The 22,566-nt window shown below is 40.2% G+C and overlaps 1 protein-coding gene across 5 annotated transcripts; it reads right to left on the bottom strand.

The window, feature by feature from the left end:
* Window positions 1-749: 749 nt before the first annotated feature.
* Window positions 750-18,482, bottom strand: gucy2cb (guanylate cyclase 2Cb). Of its 5 annotated transcripts, none has more exons than XM_026177211.1 (27): window positions 17,989-18,482; window positions 16,788-16,906; window positions 14,385-14,452; window positions 14,003-14,218; window positions 13,736-13,851; window positions 13,143-13,245; window positions 12,139-12,253; window positions 11,638-11,779; window positions 11,102-11,184; window positions 10,838-10,946; window positions 10,164-10,245; window positions 8,436-8,538; window positions 8,295-8,351; window positions 8,106-8,177; window positions 7,902-8,006; window positions 7,692-7,778; window positions 5,893-6,025; window positions 5,665-5,802; window positions 5,433-5,509; window positions 5,250-5,341; window positions 4,942-5,100; window positions 3,044-3,236; window positions 2,789-2,963; window positions 2,579-2,677; window positions 2,289-2,389; window positions 2,092-2,168; window positions 750-2,008 (listed from the first exon to the last, which is right to left on the bottom strand). In XM_026177211.1, the coding sequence occupies exons 1-27, from the start codon at window positions 18,188-18,190 to the stop codon at window positions 1,795-1,797; spliced, it is 3,237 nt and encodes a 1,078-aa protein (XP_026032996.1). In that variant the 5' UTR covers window positions 18,191-18,482; the 3' UTR covers window positions 750-1,794. The 5 variants fall into 5 exon arrangements, with proteins under 5 accessions (XP_026032996.1, XP_026032997.1, XP_026032998.1 ...); XM_026177212.1 differs by having other exon boundaries at window positions 2,295-2,389; XM_026177213.1 differs by having other exon boundaries at window positions 3,044-3,125.
* Window positions 18,483-22,566: the final 4,084 nt, after the last annotated feature.

The following is a 22,566-nucleotide window of genomic DNA, read 5'->3' as shown; positions in this document are numbered from 1 at the left end:
AGTAAATCGGTTTGGCTGAGATTAAAGTTATTAGATTAGATAAAATAAAACTTTATTCAGCTGTGTGAACACCAAGGAGGAACCCACCCGGGCGATTAATAAACGTCAAACAGAAAACTGATTAAACAGAAGTGCGAAATGGTCGAGAATTTACGCCAGTGTCCTGTTATATTTTAGATAGCAAGGAGCAGACAGCCGAGTTTATTAAACTCCACCGACACAGCAGTGACGCTAATCAGAAGGCTAGACCGTCCAATTTCACAGCAGTTTACTTCCGGCCTACCCGACCTCCTGAGGACCCGGCCTACGTAGACCGCGAAGGCCGGGTCCTCAGGAGGATGCAGCCCATGAATTTGGACACGACTGATGTTACTCTGTTGCGGCGCATTTCAGGAGGACGCTGCTAATAAAGTTACACAATTACACAGTGACTTCGCTTTCATTATTGTGTTTACAAAATACCAGTTTTTGTCTTGGTCGTATCATTTTATTTTGTTGTATTTATCTGCAACACCTTAAAGGCCGGTCCGAGAAAATACTGTCAGACATTAAACCGGTCCGTGGCGCAAAAAAGGTTGGGGACCGCTGCTCTATACAATAACAAAGGCACTTTTTCAAGGGCCTGCAGTGCAGCATCTTCCTCCCTGAGCTTCCTCAATACAGCCTCCTCTGCATGACATGAGATGTATACGGAGTCAAAAACTGGCCGTCATTTGGTTAAAGTAATAAATGCAGATGGTGCTGAGTTGTGACTTTTATAAGCATTGTCTATAGATATTTATGAGACCTATAATTTACTTACTGGCTGACAAATGTGGAAATAAATACACATTAAGCGCTGTACATAAATAGAATAACCCAGTTTTAAGCTAAGCAGCAGAAACAATCAATGAACATTAATGACAAAAACAACAGGATATATTACAAATACAAATGTATTACTGTAGTTCTAAAACCTTTTCCAAACTGTACAATGCACAAAAAGGGCGAACCTGCATTTCTGTCTGTGCAAAACGGCCTCTTCTGTTCTTATCGTGTTCCTGTGTTTTGTTAGTTGAACAGGCCATTAGCAGCATCTGCACTGGCATGCGAGGGTGCTGCAGCTGGCTCATCCCATAGTAAGTGAATCAAATCCAAAAGCGCTGCCACCTGACCACATGAGCATCAGCTGTGTTTGGGTTTGTTTGTTTTTTGCGATATAACTGGTGCTGAAATTTTGTGCATTTATTTATTTATTTATTCTTTATTTTTCCAAGTGTCTTTGACCCCTCATAACTTCAGTTTGGGTTTCCACACTATTTTATAGATGTATGTAGATCAATTTCCGAACCGTATTATTACACATTCACAGGTGTAAAAATACAGATGTAGCAAAAAATAATTTTGGCATAAAAGGAAAAAGAGCTAGAAGCTGAGCCTGGAATCAAAATTTGGATAAAAATGAATCCTTAAATATGCTAAATCTTGTTTTAGCAGAGTACCTGACCTTCAAAGTTGGCCTAAAATGCCCTTTTTGACCGTTTTTCTTTTGACGGAGGATAACAAAATCCCCCAACTGGTTATAGAAAAAAATCTGCACTGAACAAATCTAAGGTTTTGGCTTTCAGCTATGACACTTGAGTGGGTAAAGCATTACATCAATTACATAGTACAAAGTTTCCACCCGCTGTTTCCAACCACCCAAAATGATGGCAGGAAATAATGCGTGAATATTTGAGGACTTTTAATTCCTCATTTTTCTATGCTTGATTTCCTGCTCTATATGCAATAACAGGCAAATAGTTACAGCATGCTCTACAGGAAGGTACTGAGTGTGTTATCCACAGTGGCTAGATGCAGGTACTCGGGAAGGCTGCTCTCAGACTCGACCTCTGACCCCTGGTCGCTGGTGTCCTCCTTGCTCTGACTTGGTAGCAGCTTCTTCCTTCGCACGGAACCTCGCGAGCGACGCTCCAAACACGTCAAGGTCATGTGGGCGAGGTCCTGCTGGAGCCGCTGGACGTTTTCACTGGAAGAGAAAGCACCGTGTTGAAAGAGTGAATCTCAGATGCGGAGCTGCATGTGAAAGGATTTTATCTCCTTTTTGCTCACGTTGTGGGTGGAGTAGGAAGATCGTAGTCTTCACCAGTTTCACCTGTCAACCAGTAAGTTGTTTCTGTGCCTTTACCCTAAAAAAACCCCCACATATTCATCACAGTCACTGGCATCAGTGTCGCAGTGAAGGTTTTTGTCACTGTATCTCAATTTAATTTGGCTGACATGCTGCTACATTGAATGTAGAGACCAACCTTTACCTTCAGGTATGTTTCCCCTCTCATCTCATACTCAAACTTGCAGTTTGTTCTCTCCAGGATATCTATGGTAGGCTGACTGACATGGATCCGCAGGGCTGTGAGATAAAAAGAAAGACAACAGAGCTTGGCTGTGGTCACTTTATTTAATTAGGCTGACTGCTGGCTTCTATAATTGCGCTAGACTAATGTACGGGAAGTCATTCATGTAAAATAACGAGAACAAAGGAAGCGGCTGGTGAAAATGTCAGTGTAAATCAGTTTGTTCATTACATGTGTCCACTCACGGTGTCCTGTAGATTCCATACGAGATGCTGTGTTGACTGTGTCTCCGAATAAACAATATCTGGGCATCTTTATTCCCACGATGCCCGCCGCACAGGGACCTGAACCCACAAACAACCAGGAGACAGAAGAATTAGTGTAAAGATCAGCAGGAGGTGAATTGATTTGCCAAAATGACTAGTTTAAAAAATGAAAAACAAAGAAGAAGAGACCTGAGTGTACACCGATTCGTATCCACACAGGAATACCGGGAAGATGCCGGAGCTGGAAGGTGCCCATGAATGCCAAGATGTCCAGCGCCATGCGGCAAATATCCACTGCATGCCTGTTCCCATTTCTCTTTGGAAGACCAGAAGCAACCATGTAGGCATCCCCTATTGTCTCCACCTGAGGATAGTAAAGGAAACCATGATGTTTGTGCTCATTGCCGGGTGCCTGAATGTCTTCGGTTTCATCCCTGCCAATACCTTGTACACATCGTGGTGGTCGACGATGCTGTCAAACCCCTTGTAGATGTCGTTTAGCATGTCCACAACTTCCATCGGCGTGCTGTACTGGCACAGAGTGGTGAAGCCAACTATGTCACTGAAATATATTGTAACTTCATCGTACAGCTCTGGCTCCACAGCCCCGGTCTCCTTCAGGCTTTTAACCACCGGGCTTTTAACCACAGAGAGAAACATAATAAAGAAAAGACATTTTTTCCATTGAGATTTCATTCTGGCCCCCCCAAGTTTCCCCAACAGTTCATTCATCCATTTCATCCATGTATCGTTTATTTTTAAATAACTATCCTTTTTAAACAGTTCAATAATGCTACTTGTTACAACCATTTAACTGTTAATTTACACTAACGTTTTGATCATTAATTAACACTAATTATTTCAATTATTTACTCATAATTAAGGTAACATTTCTAACCATTTAAAGAGACAAATGTATGCTAATTTAGTAACTATTTAACCATTAATTTGTGTTAGCTTTTTAAAAACTATGTAGCTTTTAATTAATAGGGTTACTATTAGACTAGGCCTTTTATTAGTCAGTTTGTATTAACTATTCATTTAACAATTTTATTCAACAATGTATGGTAACTTTTTAACCATTTATAGCCATTCATTAATGCTAATTTTTTAACATAAGATCAGATAAGATAACCTCCATTAGTCCCACTGTTTGTTTGTTTTTTACAGCAGAAAGTGGACAGTGCAAAGTTACAGAAGCAAAAATTAAGAAAAAACACTGGAATAGGATAAGATAATAAGAATAAGATACTGTACACAATAGAATAGAATAAAATACTATATACAACAGAATAAAATGCAATGTTGACAGCTTCAGGTACCTTGGTGTTTATCTGAACAATAAACTGGACTGGACTCATAATTCAGACGCCCTCTACAGGAAAGGGCAGAGCAGGCTGTACCTGCTGCGGAGTCTCAGGTCTTCTGGAGTGGAGGGCCCACTCCAGAAGACCTTCTATGACTCTGTGGTGGCTTCAGCCATCTTTTACAGTGTGGTCTGCTGGGGTGGCAGCATCTCTGCCGGGGACAGGAAGAGACTGAACAGGCTGATCCGCAGGGCCAGCTCTGTGTTAGGATGGACCCAGTGGAGGTGGTGAGTGACAGGACAATGGTGGCTAAGCTGTCATCTCCCACCCCATGCAGGAGACTCTGAAAACATTATTTAACCACTAATTTACCTATTTAAAATATTTAATCCAGTAGTTTATGCTAACTTTTAAAACGCTTTAACCGTCAGTTTACAAAACTTATTTTAACAATTCAGTCAAACAATTTAAAGTAACCTTTCTAATCATTTATTGTCATTAATTTATGCTAGCTTTTTAAACTATATACTGTAACTACTAACTTATCTATTTCAACTATTTAATCCAATAGTTTATGCTGTTTAAACTCAAATTTATATTCACTTTTAAAAATTATATAGCTATAAATGTATACTACCCATTAAAAATATTCAATCCAACAATTTATGCTTAGCTGAACTTTTACAGCCACTTAGCATTTTTAGCATATTTCTTCTTCAAATTTTGACTTGTTTTTGGAGGCATAGTACATACACGGCCAATCACATTTACACCTAATTTAGAATCACCAATAAACTTAACATGGATGTCTTTGAACTCTGAGAAGAAACCAAGCCAACGTAGAGAAAACCAACGTAGGCAAGGGGTGACCTTCTTGCTTTAAGGTGACAGTGCTAACCACTGAAACTCAGTGCTGGTCACTGTTAATGTAGAAATAAAACGAATTCTCTAACAGTGCATGAATGATTTAGCATCTATGTCCTGATTGTTCTAAGTGTCTAATGATGTGCATTTGTTCTTTAAGTGTAAACAAACCCAGGCAGCAGCATAAAGTTAAGATTGTCAGCTCGATCCCTCTCAGCTTTGTAGAGAGCCGTTCTCTCTTCCACCAGGTACTCCAGGTTTCTGGAATACATCTGCAGCCGTCTGATCATGTTATCCAAGTAGCTCTCATTTTCCTGATTATGGATTTTACTGGAGTGATGAAGAGGAGAAGAAAAGGGATATGAGGAGGGAGATATATTTAGAAATCTGTAATCCATTTCCCAGAAACTATAAAGGCTACACCAGGACATGCACACTGATAGCTGAAAACAGCAATAACATAAAGAGAGCATTATTACCTGATGATTTTCCCCAGATAAATTTCCACTTTCTTAAAGTCAGGTCTTTTTTCTGGGTCCTCGTCCCAGCAGCTTTTTATCAACGTGTACACCTTACAGGAGGAAAGAACAATTTGAATACAATACAGACAAAACAGATGCTGAAAATAAAATAAAGCTGGCACATGAATGGAAAAAAAAAACCTCTAATTCTTTCTCTGAAGCCGTCTCAAAGTTAAGATCAGGTCTGAAGTAGGATGACTTGAGCCTGGACAGTTTTTCTGTTGAGAAACACACAGAGACGCAGATGGCATTGTAGTGTAGCTCCGGATCAAACAGGTCTTCTTTCTTTCACTCTGAACTTGGTGGTGCAGAGATGATCATTTGCAAACAAAATGACTGTAACTGTCACGTGTTGTATTTGAGTGTTGGAAACCTGATCGGTCGGAGCAGGATTCAGTGTAGAAGGTGTTCTTCCTGAGAACAATCTCTTGCGCAATGATGGCAAAACTGTAGACGTCTCCTTTCTGAGACGTGCCCTCGTTCCTCAGATGCTCCGGAGCTGTCCACAAGTCTGACAGGATGATGTGGAGACAGACAAACGTTAGCAGGTAAAGAAGAGAACAAAAAGATATTTCAGGAGGATTTTTGTTTGCGGCGTCACCTTGGAAGGGGCTAAGAAAAGCATTGCAGCCAAAGTCTGTGATCTTCACCACCATGCGGTTGTCCACCACACAGTTGGTGGATTTGAGGCGACCGTGAACCTGAATGTCACTGGCATGGAGGTAAGACATGCCCTGCACAGAGGATTCAGAGCAACATTACACCTTCCACTGGTGGAAGTAATGAGATTTATGGAAAATCAAAGAGGCGGTGAGTAATCTGGTGTTTAATGACCTCTGCTGGCAGGCAGAGGCAAGTGCAACAGCAGCTCCCATAACACAGGTCTGCAAAAACAATTTATTTTTTCAGTCGCATGGGATATTTTTGATAAATGTTATGTTTTTTAGGGTGCTGAATCCAAAAATGACCTCCATTTCCCTCCATTACATACAGTTTGCTTTTGCAAAACATGAAGAGTTTACATTAAACTAAAAACATGAATTAAGAAAACCTGACAAAATTGAATTTTTAAAATATTTTTCCTCGTTTCAGTGAGTAAAAATCTATGAGAAGCAGTCAAAAGATCCTATGCACCTTTTGGTTGCAGACCTGTGTAATCCTGCTCTTCATTTAAACCAAACCTTTTTAATAATTTTGAGCCAGAAAAAAATACTTATATAAAAGCTTACTGTGCCTTCACAGGGTCTGACTTATCAAACAACAAGCTTAGAACAAAAAACCCCACCAACACTTAAATGTTACATTTTAAATGTTTAATCATTTAATTATTAACTAGTGGGATAATATTGAGTCTTTCTGGTAAGTTGCCAAGTTGTTTATCGCACTGTGACATCAATCAAACTGATCAAACTTTAGAGGCACAGTCTTTTAATGGCTTTGTTTTGATCACAGTTGTTACAGATAAGGAGGCCTCTTCACTATATGTACTTCTTATTGAAACTATAAATCCATTTTCTTTATGCTTGTCCATCCTTCAGCTCACAGTGACAACATGACTAAAGATAGTTTAAAAATGGGTTCTTTGCAAAGTTGTTTGTTATGTGTAGATACAACACTGGTTCATCCCTTTTTTTATGCTTGCATAGTCTACTGGACAAAAAATGAGTGAAAAAGCAGCCAATGTCTAAATAAAAACTTTAAAGGATTTTCAGAAAGCCTGCAAAACTATTGCTTAAGAGTCGTTTGAACAAAGCAACAAAATCTGGCTCCTTGGAAGCAAACTATGAAGACATGAGGGGACTTTTGCACAGCGCTGTGTAATCCTGGCAGTCACATTACACTCAGTTTGTCCGTTTGGCTTTTGATAGAACTTCTAAAGTTTTAGTAAACGATTATTACTCACGTGAAATAAGTGTCAGGATTGAGCGAACCTTCCTTTCTTTTTGATGATGATGATGTTCTGGGTTCAGTTTATTATACGGTAACAGGTGAAGTGATCCCATTGCAGTTTACATCAGGTACAAAAGTTTATTACCAGTTATTCAGGGATCTTTTATGTCACGCTGCATGAATGGTGAGTAATATTGACTAACGCTAAGTTTCATAACCCTTTTTCAGTTATGTATTAAGACAGATTGCTACTAACTATGTCAAGCTCTCAGTACAAAAACCGATCCTGTCATTCATTGCATTGTCCTCTGTAATGATTTATGGTGTTTAGTGAATGCTGCTGCTTTATGGCAGATACACGTGACCGTTTTTCCGCTCAGGGCGGTGAGTAACGAGTCAATCTCCACTTGTGTGGTCTCTTATCATGCCACACACCGCATGTGATGCTTGCAAATGCTTAACTTTGATAATTGTTCTGCTCACGGGCAAAGTCGAGCACTTCTCTCTCACCTTGGCGATGTCGTACATGACAGAGATCTTGAACTCCCAGTCCATGAAGGTCTCCTCTGGGTATGAAATCTTGTCATTCAGCACATACTTGAAAAAGAAAAAGACACCCCAGTTCTGCATTAATACGCTTTTATTCTTCACACTTCTTGACGGCTGTGTTTAAACTGAGACCTGAAGATGGATTTAAATTGAAAGTTTTGCTACACGTACCCTGAGCGAGCCTCGCTCGCCATACTCAAACACGCCAAAGACACCGTGATCTAACTTGACTGTGCCGTAAAACTTTGTGAGGTTGTAGTAGTCGATGTGCAATAGCTGCAGAGGGGGCAAACATGTGGAGTGCTAGTGAGTTTGGATAAACATTAACAAAGAGGGCTGGCAGTAAAAGGATTTCAGTGTGATAAGACGTCTTACCGCATTGAGCTCCCTTTTCTGGGTTTTATCAAAGTTCCCATCCGAGTTCTTCAGCTCCTTCAAGATCACAATCTGAAAGAAATATTGCAGAAGCACCAACCAGATTACATCTGCTAACTCACTTTCATCAGTGCAAAAGCACTAGATGCTGACTGATTTGGAAAACACTGCAGGATGCTGTCCATCTACCTTCTTATCGTAGAGCGCACAGCGGATCTTGAACTTCTTTTTCTTCTTACTTTCAATCTAGCGGGGGTTAGAGGAAGGTCGCTGTCACAGCATTCTTAAAGCTGACTTGACTGAGGTGTTTACTGAGGTGTTTTCACTTACATTAAGGGAGATGACGTTGATGTCATCATTTTCCATCAGCGTGATGAGATCAGAGTTCACGTGGGACCAGCGCTTCCTGAGCAGTCGATCTCTTCTGTTCTGTCTATGCGGGAAAGAAAAAACTGCATCAGGAGATTATTGGTAAAGGTTGGTTGCACGAAAAGCATCTGACTCCTATGTTTATAAAAGGCAGCTTTCAATTTAAATTTCATGTCATGAGTCCATGTTTTAGAGAGTGTAATAGAGCTATAACCTGTATAGTACATACAGACTTTCAGATTATTTTTCATGTAACCTGAAAGTCCGTATATACACAGCTCTAAAAGATAATTGTAGCACCTTTTAATCAGAGTGTAGCATCAAGCCAGTTACACGTCTGGGACACTAATCTGGTCAGTTTAGAGGAGGTTAGTTCAGTTTCAGGTGGAGGTCGCTGACATTTTCTTCCCTCTTCATCTTTTCTGATGGTTTTTTCACTACTTTTGCATTTTTCTGGGGTCAGTGTCACTCCTGGTGGCATGAGGTGATACCTTGACCCTACAGAGGCTCCACAGGTAGTCCAACTCCTCCATGTTGGCACATTAATACGTGCCATTTACAAAAGGTTTGCTGTGTCTCCCGAGACAGTCTCAAGAGCACAGAGGAGATTTCAGGACACAGACAGTTACTCTGGACAGGCCTGGAGAAGATCTTTAACCCACTTTTTTGTGCAAGATGAGAACTGTCAAAGCTCCAGCAGGACACTAGTGTTAATGTCTCTGACCAGACAATCAGAACAGACTTCATGAAGCTGGTTTGAGGGCCCAGCGTGTTCCAGTGGGCCCTGTGCTCACTGCCCAGCACTGTGGAGCCTAATTCACATTTCCACAGAATACCAAAACAGGCAGGTCCACCACTGGAGCCCTGTGCATTGCACAGATGAGAGCAGGTTCATTTGAGCACATGTGACAGAAGTGAAAGGGTTTGGAGAACCCGTGGAGAATGCAATGCTGTCTGTAACATCCTTCAGCATGACTGGTTTGGTGGTGGGTCAGTGATGCACTGGGGAGGCATATACATAGAGGGACGCAGAGATGTCTACAGACCCTGACTGGCATCGGGTATCAGGATGAAATCTTCCTCTGAATACACAGCAATGCCCATCCTTATATGCTGAGAGTATGCAGGAAGTTTCTGGACGATGATACCGATGTCTGGCCTCCACACTTGCCTGACACCTTTGGTTTCAGTTTCAGCCCATCTGAAGCTGTCAGGTTGCACCTCAGACTGTCCAGGAGCTCAGTGACACCCAGGTCCAGATCTGGGAGTAGATCCCCCAGGACACCATCCATTATCTCATCAGGAGCATGTTGTAAAGTGGTCTAGCCTGCTGCTTCTTTTCTTCAATTTGATTTTTGGGGGTGTCTTTGAATTCAGCCCTTTGTAGGTTGATCATTACATTTCCATTACATTTTGGGGCACTTTATCACTCCTAACACATTACCAAGTCCCCATCAATGTGAATATCCACTGTGTTTTTTTTCTCATTAAAAGCTGTCGTGTTTTCAAAGTTTTCCTGCAATTTTTGGAGCAGTGTATCTACCGTACTACTATATATGCCATTATATGATGGGGCCAAAATCATTTATGTAAATTCATGACCTTTTGCAGAGAATCCAAACATTTAATTAAAATCTGCCACACACTTAATAACTCCGTTATTCTCATGTTCCATGTGCTACGGCATACCTGTAGAAAATAAAGGCGATCGTGGCCACTACGACCACAGTAACAGCCAACACAATCATAATGATGTCGCGAATCGCAGGGCCTGCAGTAATAAAGACAAAAAAGAGGCACCATTTCAGTTCCAAGCCGATGCTTCTGACACACAGAGGACAAAAGATAAACATGGGCCGAGCGTTCAAGTGCCATAATATTTAAGCTTATCTCAGATAGGGCTGTGAGGAGGTCATCTACAGGAAACAAAAGAAGAACTGAGCCATAAAACCACTTCATATAAAACATGCAAAAGTTGATGTACGTGGAGCAGTTTGTGGTTGCTATAACTTTTCCTCCTGTTCATACCCACCATTAATGCTTATTAAATGAAAACAGGGACACAAACAGAGAGGTGCTTAAACCACAGCTGAAGCCTTACATATAATTCACCGGAACCTGGATTAGTGCAAGTCTTTGAAAACGACCTGACTGAGTGGATGCAAACTGATCAGGCCTTGTTGTGGAGATCTAAATCATTATGGTGGACATGCCTTCTTTCTAGAGGACAAAAAAGGAAGTTCTCTTAACATAAATCTTTAAAATATTAAGGTTAAGACATATTTTGAGGTTGTGCCCACTGAACTCAATGATATAGCTAAACATGCGTATGTGTGTGTGTGTGTGTGTGTCTTTCGATGTACCGCTGTCTGGCATGTTATTGGGAAGTCTTTTCCCCCAGATGAACTTAGGAGCCTCCTCCACCACTGTGGTTTTATTGCGCTCCGTGTCAAATGTGAATAAAATATCGTACTGGGTGTGACACAAGAGGGGAGGAAAAAAACAAAAAGACACATTTTAGCATCAAACCAGAAGCAAGAGATGCAGCACAGTAAGGTTTTATTTTGAATCTTTTCTTCGTGTATTCACTGCTAAATGCCAAAAAAGAAAACAGGAGAAAAAGATACCTTGTTGTCAGTAGTGGTGTAGATGATTGAGAAAGCCACGTCTCTGTCCCCGTACTTGTCCAGCGTATAATTCCCAGCAATCCCTGAGCAGAATCACACAAACGTTTTTAAACTTCTGTTCGCTTCATTTCACCGTGTGTGTCAGCTGTAAACCTTTAATGCGTCTCTCAGTCAAACTTGCACTCACAACCGGCTGCTTACAGCTGCGGGCTGTTATACCAACACTCTTTGTGTCAATGAAAACACAAAGAAGTGATAGCAGTTGACAGCCTCCATCTGTTCGACCTCACAGTAGCCATGTCTGCTCTGAGATCAGCTCATTAGTGTTTTGGTGGATGGTGTTTTCCCACTTTTCACGAGCTAATTTTAGCATTTATTACTGTTTTGCTCAGTATGCTTAACTGCAACTATCTGCAGCTGCCAAAAAAGTATTAAATGCTAACTTGTGTAAATTCTTGTGTATTTGCTAATACACATACTTGCAGCTTGTATGCAAGCACTTCCCCCTCCTCGCTGTTATCTTCCACCTGCCTTACCAGTAAATTTGGTGTTTCTGAAGTAATTTACATTCACATATTCCGTCCTGTGAAGCTGAGACTGATTTTGTTTAGAAATTGTTCTCATCACTTGGCCAATAAAGAGCACTGCGTCATGGTACGCGGCCATGTAGTCGTTCATCTGCAGAGGAACAGACAGAGACAGATGGTTGGAACTACTTTCTCAGTACAGCCCTTAGATTTGAGTGAAGGAGCTCTAAGATGCATCCTTCACTACACAGGTGATGAATTATTTTATATATTTTTTACTCAGTGAAGACGTTATTTAATGATATTTCATTGAACATTTATTATTAACTCTTCCGAGGTCCATTTCTGGTTGGCATGGTCCTGTGTTGTTAATCCCTTATTTTCCCTTAAAACCCTACAAGTTGATTATTCAGAGTGAGCGGAACAAAAACAGCCAATCAGAGCTAACCTTTTTTGTATTGCTACAGAAGCACTGCAAAGAGAGAAGTTGTGTATTTCTGGTTTGCTCACCGTGTTGTTGTCTTTAAGGTCTGGGTTGATTCTGTAGCTTCGGGTGTTCGGCATGGTGAGCACCAACACGTTCTTCATTTCTGGCAGCGACGATGTGTTGGTGTAGTATACATCACTGTGTAGAGGAATCAGCAGAGGTCTGATGAAAAATTCTACATGTGCAAAAATTTCCTTCAGTTTCATTCAGTTATTATATATTATTCTATTATATTCAGTAATTTAGCTGCATTTGATTGCTTAGTTACTCATTTCTACTCTATACACACAGTTTACTTAGATCTTTGCTTACCATGCTTTACCGACTTTAATTGGTATAAAGATGGATATTATCATTCAATAATAATACTGTTGAAAACTCAATAGATTTAGCCTAGTTTGTGCTAAGTTAGCCACTTAGCTTAGCAAGTTTTGTCCAAAATCTTTCTTCCAGAAATTGAATTAGGCTTACTACTTCTGCTGTGTGCGGCTTTTGACAAAAAACATCAAGTGTTTAGTCAGGGCATCAAGTAATAGTACATTGGATCCCAAAGGAGCTTTAGCCTGACCATAACCGCTACCTCTGCAAGCCATTTTGCAACCCAGCTCCATCCCAACTTTCAGTTTTCATGGTGACTTAATGTCATGTTTGTTGCCGCTGCCACTGATGCCCTCCCTGCTTTGCTGCTCCTCTCCCCTCCTGAGGCTTTTTAACTGTGTCCATTGGATGGTTGAGCAGTCATAGATGATGGAAATAATATTACGTTGGCTCGAGCTGACCTGATTGAATTTTTTATTTCATCTATGTCTGCTTCTTCACTTCTTCCCACACTTAGTCTCATCTTATGATGACACACAGTAACTGACTCCATGAAATCACTCAATCAGTCAGTCACTACTTTACAATCTCCAGGTACCCATTCACCAGTTAGGAAAGTACTGATTGTGAATCACTGCTGTGGGGTTAGAGAAAAAGAAAACAAGTGGAATAAATAGGAACAGAAGTGAAATGATTCAACAGCACTAACCTGTAAAGATCAATGAGGATGAAGGCGACATCACTGCTGTCCGCAGCCTTAGAGCCGTTTTTAATTTCCACTAGGTCCATTGGTGATCCACACATGATGAACACTGCAGCGGAGAAGTATTTGTAACAGAACAGTCTTTCAGTTATTTTTTTTCTTCTGTTTTTTTGCCTAGTTGGCCTTGGGACTCAAATACAAACTTGATTTCCATTTAAATTACTTCTTCAACCTTGAAACCAAAGTTAATACCAAAACCTAAAGCCATCAAGCATAGCCTGATACTGTTGATGTTTTTTTAATTCACCCTTCATAATGTGGCGTAAAAATATGCAGCAGGAAGTTCAAAGAAAAGCTATTATGGCCCTCGAGCTAGCTCTCCTTCTGAAACAGAAAATTCCGAGTCTCCCTCGTGATGACAGCGTTAACAAACTCAATAGTTGAATTAAATGTGCTTTGTAGGCCCTGGGCTCTCTTAGGAAAATAGAATCCAAACTGTCTGTGTGTGTTGTCCCAGCAAACTGAAGCCATTGTTATGTCTCGCTGTGAAAACAGAGAGGTTTTCAATCTTGTTTGAGAAAAATACATCAAATTCTTACAGTTGGATGTCCTGTTGCGTAATGTAAGCACGCTGTGCAGTTCTGTGGGACTGCGTAGAGACGTTATTGAAATATTTAAGGCAAGATCGCCCGTCGCTTCAATTGCACTTACATACCTGAAGATGAAAATGAATATAATGCATAATTTAAATTAAAAACATTTTATTACATTTAAAAATGTAACTAGAATATAATTAAAAATATAATTTATCAGATTTTGTAATAGCTCACAACAGATGAGTCTCTCCTTAAAGATGGGTTACTCACCAAACGCATTCCTCTGTGGGGTTCGTTGTTTTATAAGTATACGCTGCCTTCCATGAAGGTTTGAGCTCATTGTTTTCTTTCCAGAACTGGGTGACAAAGTCAACGATCTTGCGTGCAGGTGGCAGGAGTCGCTGCAAGTTGAAGGTGTAGTCGCACGAGCGACCAAAGCTTCCCGCTGAGAGAATGGGTCTACTGAGACTCATGCCGGCTTCCTTACTGGAAGAAGAGAATAAAAAAGAGTGGGAGACAATGGTATCGACTAATTATGATAAACGGGTGAACGATAAGCATAGTGCAACACAGGCAAAACCTGTTTGAAAATCTGAAGTGTCCTTTTCAAGCTTATTGGCAGAATCATGTCCTTGAAAAATTCAGAACTTACTCAACTATTGGGAAAGTAGCTAAGGTGCACGTGGGTCCAAGCACAGCACATCCCAGATTTCCTGATTCCTGCAAAAATAAAAACATATACAGCGAATAATTCACAGATTTTTATGTAAATTTTGCCTGATCTTTAAACTCCTGAGACCCAAACTCTTGTTTTCTTCCAGGTTCTTGGAAATCGACCTGTTTTCCTTGCACTAGAAGTGGTTTGTGGAAAAATGTTCTCACTGTGGGACAGCAGGTTTATTTTACTATATAACATAATAAAGTCATCAGGGTGTAACAAAGTCTAAAATATTTTTATTACAACACCTGCTCAGATAAAATCGCAAATGATGCAACATATCCAAAAGCCTTGTAACTTGAACATTTTACATGCTCCATACTCCAAACTTGAAGCATGCACCAAGGCAAAAAACAACCAAACAAGCAAACATCTGTTTACTACACTACTCAGACAAACTCAATACGCCATAGAACTGTGCAAAATCTCAGGTGTGGTGCATAATAAGACATTACTTGGAATTTATATAGGACCTTATAGAATCATGTGAAAGACTTTGTGTTAAACTGAGACCCCAGCCCTGCTTGTACAAGTGCCTTCAGCAGGAATACCTTGAAGTTTTCTGTATGATTTTGTCATCATTTTATCTCTAAAATCATTCTTATGCAATTTTGCCCCCATCTTCTTTAGAACGTTGCTCACACAGAATTTCAGGCAGGCTGAACTTTGGGCCTTTGCAGCACTTTGATCCTTTCATTTCACAGCAATTATGTTGTAGATTTGCCGCTGTGCTTTGATTATTGTTGCATGAACCATTTTTAACCTGTTGGATAGATGGCCTCACATCTTAAAAGGAATTCATGGTCAACTCAGTGACTGCAACGATCCCAGATCCTGTGGATGCAAAACAAGCCCCAAACAGAACCCCTCCACCACGGTGTTTGACAGTTAGTATGAGGGCATTGTGCTAATAAGGTGTGTTTGGTTGTAGCTCTTGGGTTTTTTGCAGTTTCTCTGAGCATTGCACGGTCTGGGCTTTGGGTGAATTTGCTGGAACATCTACTCCTGGCATTGTCTTAATCCTGGCATTACCTGAATGCTCCAGACCAGCAAACTGTTAAAACCTCTGCTTTTATAGAGGTGTTCGCACTTACTGATGATAAGTTAATCAAGTGCATTTGAATCAAACATCATCCTCTTTTCTACTTGTGTCTTGTTCATGGCTGTGGGGTGTTTTTCAGAGATTTATCTCATTAAATTCTATAATTTGCAAATATTTCTAAAGTAAAATACATGCTTTTTTCCTAAGCACGAGGTGGAAACACCCAGACCTTCTTCTATTAGCTATCCAACTGCTACTCTGCAACCTGCTGTTCTCAAAGCCAGTTGAGAGAATTTCTTCCATATGTCAAATCTCCTCCTAGTTGGACATTAAAAACCTCACCTAGGAGGCATTCAAGAGGGGTCCATGTCAGATGCTCTCAATGTGCCTGTATGTTTGGGTTTCACCCAGTGGACAAGAGGATTGCTCTCAAGTCGGGGGACGGGTCCTGACCGTCATTTGCGCTTATGCACCGAACGCATAAGCGGGGGGAAGAAGATGGCCCAGCTGCGGACTCCAGCTGGGAGTTTTCATTGTTCACATTCTTATGTTGCATGCTAATAACAATTAAACTTGGAGGGCTGAAGGCTGGGAAATGGCCTGCAAAGGGTATTCATAAGTGCACTCGGTACTGATATTTGATTTTGTAATCCCATCATCACATCTGGACCAGATGTCTTGGCTAGGTAGAGAGTTGAGCTGTCAAGTAACTACCAAGTGGTACAGTAAAGGTACGCTGGGAGCATCGGGCAGAGGCCCCTAGTCCAGGAGATCTTCAGCTCAACCTCTGGAAAAGCTTAGAAAAGATTTTTAGGGTGAGGGGTGACACATATTCTGAACCTCCTTAGCTGAGGCAGTTGCAAGGGGCTGTGGCCTTAAGGTGTCCCGTGCCTGCCATGGGGGCAAACTGGAGCAGGAGTGTCGTGTGGGACTTCGGCAGTAGACAGCAAATACCAGCAGGCCAAGCAAGGCATGTCTTTGACAGTAGTTGAAGGAAAACTGGGGTGTTCAGAAAGGAAGTGAAATAATAGTTTTCGTTGGCTTAGCAGTGATTCTGTTAAGTTTTTACAGAGATTTACTGAGACTGGCATAGTCTTATTTTGATTTGTGGTCTTGCACAAAAAAGGTGTCTATGGCATTAATGAGGAGAGCAGGTCTGCGAACTAAAAGGTGCATAAACCCATAAATGAATGTCCTGTGGAAGCAAGATCTCAGGGTTACACAAGCTCATGTATATGTGCATCCAACATGCTAATATTCTTTCTATTTTTTAATATAAAACTGTAGCTACTTACCGTCAGGTTGTTTAGCTCTGCAACTGCTTCACATGAACTGCTCCGGCAGCCTCGGTACCAGTATAAGGTTGTGTCAAACCCACTGAAATTCGCAGTTAGGTTAAAAGTCACAGCTGGATCTTGGGTGTGTGGAAAGAAAGAAAGTTCCAGATGTTAGTTTTGACTTTCTCTCCATTTTGAACTGCAGTGTGTATGTGGATATTAGATTTGTTTTAAAGAGAAATAAAATGTGTGTGTGTGTGTGTGTGTGTGTGTGTGTGTGTGTGTGTGTGTGTGGAGGAAGTAGGCCCTGAATTCTACCATATATGTAAAATCTATTAATTTGGGGAAGTTTACACTCCACAACAGTAAAAGACACAGAACCATGTAAGCTTAAATAGCTAGCTACAGCTGAAAAATCATAGTTGCTAATAAAAATAAAACACCAACAAATTTCAGCTGGCAAACAAGACAACTACTTTTGATTACCTGTGTCATAAACTGGGACATTCTGTTTAAGTTTTATTGATAATGCTTAGAAATAAACCCTACAGGGCTTTCCTAACAGCCACTTAATAAAAACTTGGCTAGATAAAAAATTCCTGCTAGCCAAAAAAAACCTTTTATGTTTAATTATCTTAAATAATAGGTGTCAATACTTTTTGCATAATGGCATCATTGCAGACTGTGGGTGAGTCAAAAATAACACCAAACTGTATGTTGTCATGTTGACCAAAAGTCAGGCTAAACTAGTATAAGATAGCTCCTAGCTTAGTAGAACAAGCGTTTTATGCTAGTAAGCTAATAAGCATTGCAGGTAGCTTCCTTGTAATTAATAGGATAACGATCTTTAATCTGCTAGTTTATGAAACTAACTACAGAATATCTGTTAACAGTAGCAGCTTTACTTTTCTTGTATACTTTTTTAGTCTTTAATAGTGAAATCCCTGAATAATTCCTAAAACAGCTTTAAAAGTGTTACTTTTGGGAAAAGCAACATGAAAATCTGAAAATAGGAACAGTATGCAAAGCAGTAAATATAAATGAACAATAATAGTCAGTGACATATGTGTTAAATTATCAATATCTATAAACATGAGTGTACCAATATACATACTGTATATAGAGAGTGCTGTTGCGAGAGATCAAAAGGTCTGATTTTGTGCGGATTTGTCATGTGGTTTGTTTGTTTGTTTTCTGTTTTAGTTTTTAATTTCATTACCCTGGGCAGCATTAATGGCTGAATCTTTCTCTATGGCCTTCAGTATTTCTCCTTCCACATACTGGAGGCTCCAGGGAGAGTCCTCATCATCCAACAGTATAACGTTGATTGTAATCCCACTCCCACATTGTCCAACACCAGGACACGATGCCACAAGAATTCCAAAGATGAACAAACACAGTAACCAGCTTCCCGAGCCCATTCTCAGCTCCGAGGTGAGTGCTTCTGTTTTTTAAAGAGAGTCCATGGTATCCACCGATCCTGAATCCAGTTCAGTAAAGTCACCAAAACACTCGGAAAACTCTTAACTTATGATCGCCTTGATTAAAGCTTTGCCTGATCCACCAAGGCTTTGAAGAAAAAATAAATCCTGTGCGAAAGTCTGCTCCTCTTTCAACTTTCCTCTAAGCGCTACTCACCTGTTCTTTCTATGTCACTATGTTAATATACAACCTTTAAAGACACAGACGCAGGCCATATAACCTTGTCAGCGCTGTGTCATGGCCTGCATAAATTAAAGCTTAAAGCAAACACGCAGAGCATGGCTTGGTTGTAAGTTTGTTGATAGTCTTACGCTCACAAATTTAATTTAATGGAGAATCGTACCATGAAATTGTTTTGTGCAGAAATACAGTTCAATTGGCAAAAAGGAAAACGGCCCAGAAAAAAAAAGATTAATCCTTGAGATATCTTAATTTAAGCAAAGAATAAGGCGTCAATGGCCACATGGGACACTTTTATCAGTAAAGTTAAAGCTATAAAACTTATAAAAATGTAGTCCAATATTTATTCTTCCTTCATCTTCTAAAGCTCTCCAGTTGAGCCAGATTGAGCCAGCCCAGTTCTGCCCTTGGCTTTATATTTGACAGACTTGTTTTGAAGGGTTTTTTCTTAATCGAGATAATATTTCTGTAATCGTCCACTTTAGCAGTCTTCTGTGGTCTTTTAACTCTTTTGGCATAGCTGTACTGGCCAGTGCATTCCTTCTTTTGTGTTGATTTGTCCTCTACTACAGTTTTTGCTATTTCGCTGACAGGTTTGTTGAGGTTTTCCAGAATAATGATGCCCCTTTTATCTTATTAACTTGTCATGAAATAATAAGAGAACCGACCTCGCCTGGCTTTGTAACTCCAGGTCAATGAATTGTCCGATGAATTTTTAGCCTCTGAAAATTTAGGACAATCTATATCCCTTCAGTTAATGTCAAATTTTTTAATTTTTTAAAAACCCCTTGAATTACAGCTGGAGGTCTGTACTTCACTCACAGCTTGACTATTTAAAATCCTCCTTTTGGGTAAAATAAAGTGGCAGAAAGCAAATCCTGTTCTCTGGAATATCATGATGCAGATTTGGGTTTACCTGTACATGAAAACTCATATGTTGACTGGCAAAATTCATCATTTAAATTAAGAGAAACCACCAGCATGGAGATAGACAAATAAAGACAAATTGCCAAAAATGTCAGTAAGAAATAAAGAGGATATAATGATGGAAAAATCAAAGTCACAGCTGAGAAAAAAACCTCATTTAGTTCTTACACAACAACAGGCATCCGTGTCTACGTGCCACAGACAGAGCCAAACGCACAGCTTATAGACGTCTGATTCACTCCTGTCTGGAAAGGACGGCAAAGAAAGGGGAAAAAAAGAGAAGATCAAAGGTTGTTCAGGCCATAAAACCAATACCAGATAAGATGGCTTGGCTGTGAAACCACACATACGCTGATGATTCAGTTCACCGGTGACAACTTTAAACTGAGAGTCCCCTTTCTCAGTTAGCACTACCTCTTCACCTTAATTAACATGAATGCACACACAGTCAGTTAACTCTCATGTTTAATGGTCTGAGCAGCTCCACAGTAACACGCACAGTCAAAACGATCAGCATGTGAACAAAAAACCCACCTTTTTACTTCCTTTCAACATAAACACAAAGATTAGTGCCAACCTGACCTTGGCAGTAACGTTTGATAATGGTAATAATATACTAATAAACTAATTATTAGCTATGCAATAACTATGTTATTCTTTTACACTTAGGTTTTCTCCACAACTACAAGCTGTAATCAGCAGAGGAAAATTCTGGGATCATTGACAAAGTTAATTTTATTTTTAATTTCATTGAGTTCCTGTTCCTGTTTTATATCCAGGCATCTTCACTGATTTTGTTTGGTTGTTGATTTCACAGCTCATGATTCATGTTCTGATCTGCTGTTTGGCCCTAATCACAGTAATCACATGTGGCGCTGCTGAATTCCCATAAAACCGCTCTCTGCTGGATGACATGTGGCTGCAGTGTTCAGGATTTAAAGACAGTTCAGTGTAAACATCACATTTGAACTAAACAAACATAGTACTTATGAATCAGTCCTCTTCTTTCTGCTGCTCATTTCCTGCCTACATTTTTAAAAAATCAATTTTACTGATTTTTCTTCATAACTGGAGCATCTTCTGCTTCACTCACTTTCAGCTTCATCCCAAAGTACTACTGTATATTTACTGGGCGTATTCACAGATGCTTTTCACATGTTCTACGCTGCGCTAATGCTGAATATGAAAGAGCTGCTAACTTACCCAGTGTAGTATGTGTTTTAGATGTCTCACAACTTTGTTTCTCATCGTTTCTCCCTCCCTGTTGTTGTCTAACAGATGAACTTTCTTGTCATTGTTGATTAAGATGGAAGCCCAAAAGCATCGATAACTAATTACAGGTTATCTCTGTGGTGTTGCTTGATCAGTAATCAACTCTGACTTGGTGCATGTAGTCAAGTATTGCACTCGTGTTGTGTTCTTGTCCTTGCGCATTTCTATTTTATGATTTTATTATATTTTATGGAAGCATTTGTGATACTGATGAAACCCACTAATTAAATAACAGCCACCTCAGTAATGTGGAACTATGAAAACTTCAGATTAGCTTTTAATGCAATGATATAACAGTAAAATGATGTTCAGCTGGTACTAAGGGCCCCAAGCTTTGCCAAGAAAATACCACCAGCATGAACCACTGATACAAGACAGGGTGGATCTATGTTGTCATGTTGTTTATACTAAATTTTGAAAATGTCCAGAGAAGATTTTGTCTCTCTTCTGTTGTCCAGTGTCAGTGAAATTGTAGACTCAGTTTCCTATCCTTAGGTGACAGGAGCGTTCTTCAGCAGCTGTAGCCCATCTGTAGCACTCTGGCTATTCTCCTCTAGCCACATCAACAAGGTATTTTCAGCCAGAGAACTGCTGCTCATGTTTTCTCTTTTTCAGACTCTACTCTATAAATGCTGCAAATGCTGGTCGTCTGTCCAGCACGTCTGGGACAAAGAACAAGCCACATTCAGAGTCACTGAAATCACCTTCTTCCTCATTTTGCTGGGTCAGCAGCTTATATTGACCATATCTACATGCTCAAAGGCACTAATCACTGCTCCCACGTGATTGCCCAATTACATATTTGCAGTAACGAGCAGTTGAAAGTGACCGATCGTGGTAAATAGAAGTCTGCTGTCTGTTTGAGATCCAATATCTCCTGTTTTTCCCATTTTTGGGGTTTGTGTGACGTTTCAACCCACTTACTTTCTTTTTTGCTCCGTGACTTTCACGTTCTGGACATTTTCCAGTCTGGTTTCTGTAAACTGTCCTCCACTGAGATGGCTTAACTTAAAGTGTGTGGTGACATTCTGATGGCAGCAGACACCGTTCTGGTTATTTTGGATCTCTCCTCTGCTTTTGATACTGTTGATCACAGCATCATGATAAATAGGCTGAAGGACTTGTTCAGGATTACTGGTGTTGCTTTAAAATGGTTTATGTCGTATCTACTGTATCTGAGAGATCTTTGACTGTCTGTATGAATCATGTGTTGTCTGAAACATCCGTTCTGCCTTCTGGGGTACCTCAAGGATCTGTTTTAGGCCCGATTCTCTTTTTGCTGCATATACTCCCTCTAGGCCAAATTATCAGACGTTACAATAATATTTCTTATCATCTCTATGCTGATGACATTCAGTTATACTGTTCTTTCAAAACATCTCAGTTTTATAAATAATTGTGTCAGAAATCAAACCAGTTTGGATTGCATTTATATAGTGCTTTACAATTCCACTATTCATTCACGCTCACATTCACACACTGGTGGAGGCTACAGGTGTAGCCACAGCTGCCCTGGGGCAGACTGACAGGAGCGAAGCTGCCATATCGCACCATAGGCCCCTTTGGCCATCACCAGTAGGCAGTAGGTGAAGTGTCTTGCCCAAGGACACAACGAACGAGCTGGGGCTCGAACCGGCAACCTTCCGATTACAAGACGAACTGCCAACTCGTAAGCCACGATCGCCCCCATGATCTAAATGATAATTTTCTCCAGTTAAATGCAGATAAAAACAGAAACTTTGATTATAGCTCCTGCTCTCAGTCCTTTAGACCCTTCATTTCAAATCAAATCAAATCACTTTTATTGTCACATCACATGTGCAGGTACATTGGTACAGCACATGTGAGTGAAATTCTTGTGTGCGAGCTTCAGTCGAGCCTCAGAAACTTAGGTGTTATATTTGACAGTCCACTGTCTCTTGAGAAACAGTCTAAA

Source organism: Astatotilapia calliptera, chromosome 8 (assembly GCF_900246225.1).
Source record: "Astatotilapia calliptera chromosome 8, fAstCal1.2, whole genome shotgun sequence".
Classification (NCBI taxonomy): domain Eukaryota; kingdom Metazoa; phylum Chordata; class Actinopteri; order Cichliformes; family Cichlidae; genus Astatotilapia; species Astatotilapia calliptera.
Note: the sequence above shows the minus strand (reverse complement) of the source record. Positions and strands in the feature narration are given on the sequence as shown.

Bases quoted from the DNA above. Each gene is read 5' to 3' on its own strand.
- gucy2cb (XM_026177211.1), bottom strand. From the start codon at position 18,190: ATGGGCTCGGGAAGCTGGTTACTGTGTTTGTTCATCTTTGGAATTCTT. The intron at 16,907-17,988 runs GTAATGAAATTA...CACACACCCAAG, and splicing joins AGCCATTAATGCTGCCCAGG to ATCCAGCTGTGACTTTTAAC. The intron at 2,678-2,788 runs GTCTCTTCTTCT...TTGTGGGTTCAG, and splicing joins ACGAATCGGTGTACACTCAG to GTCCCTGTGCGGCGGGCATC.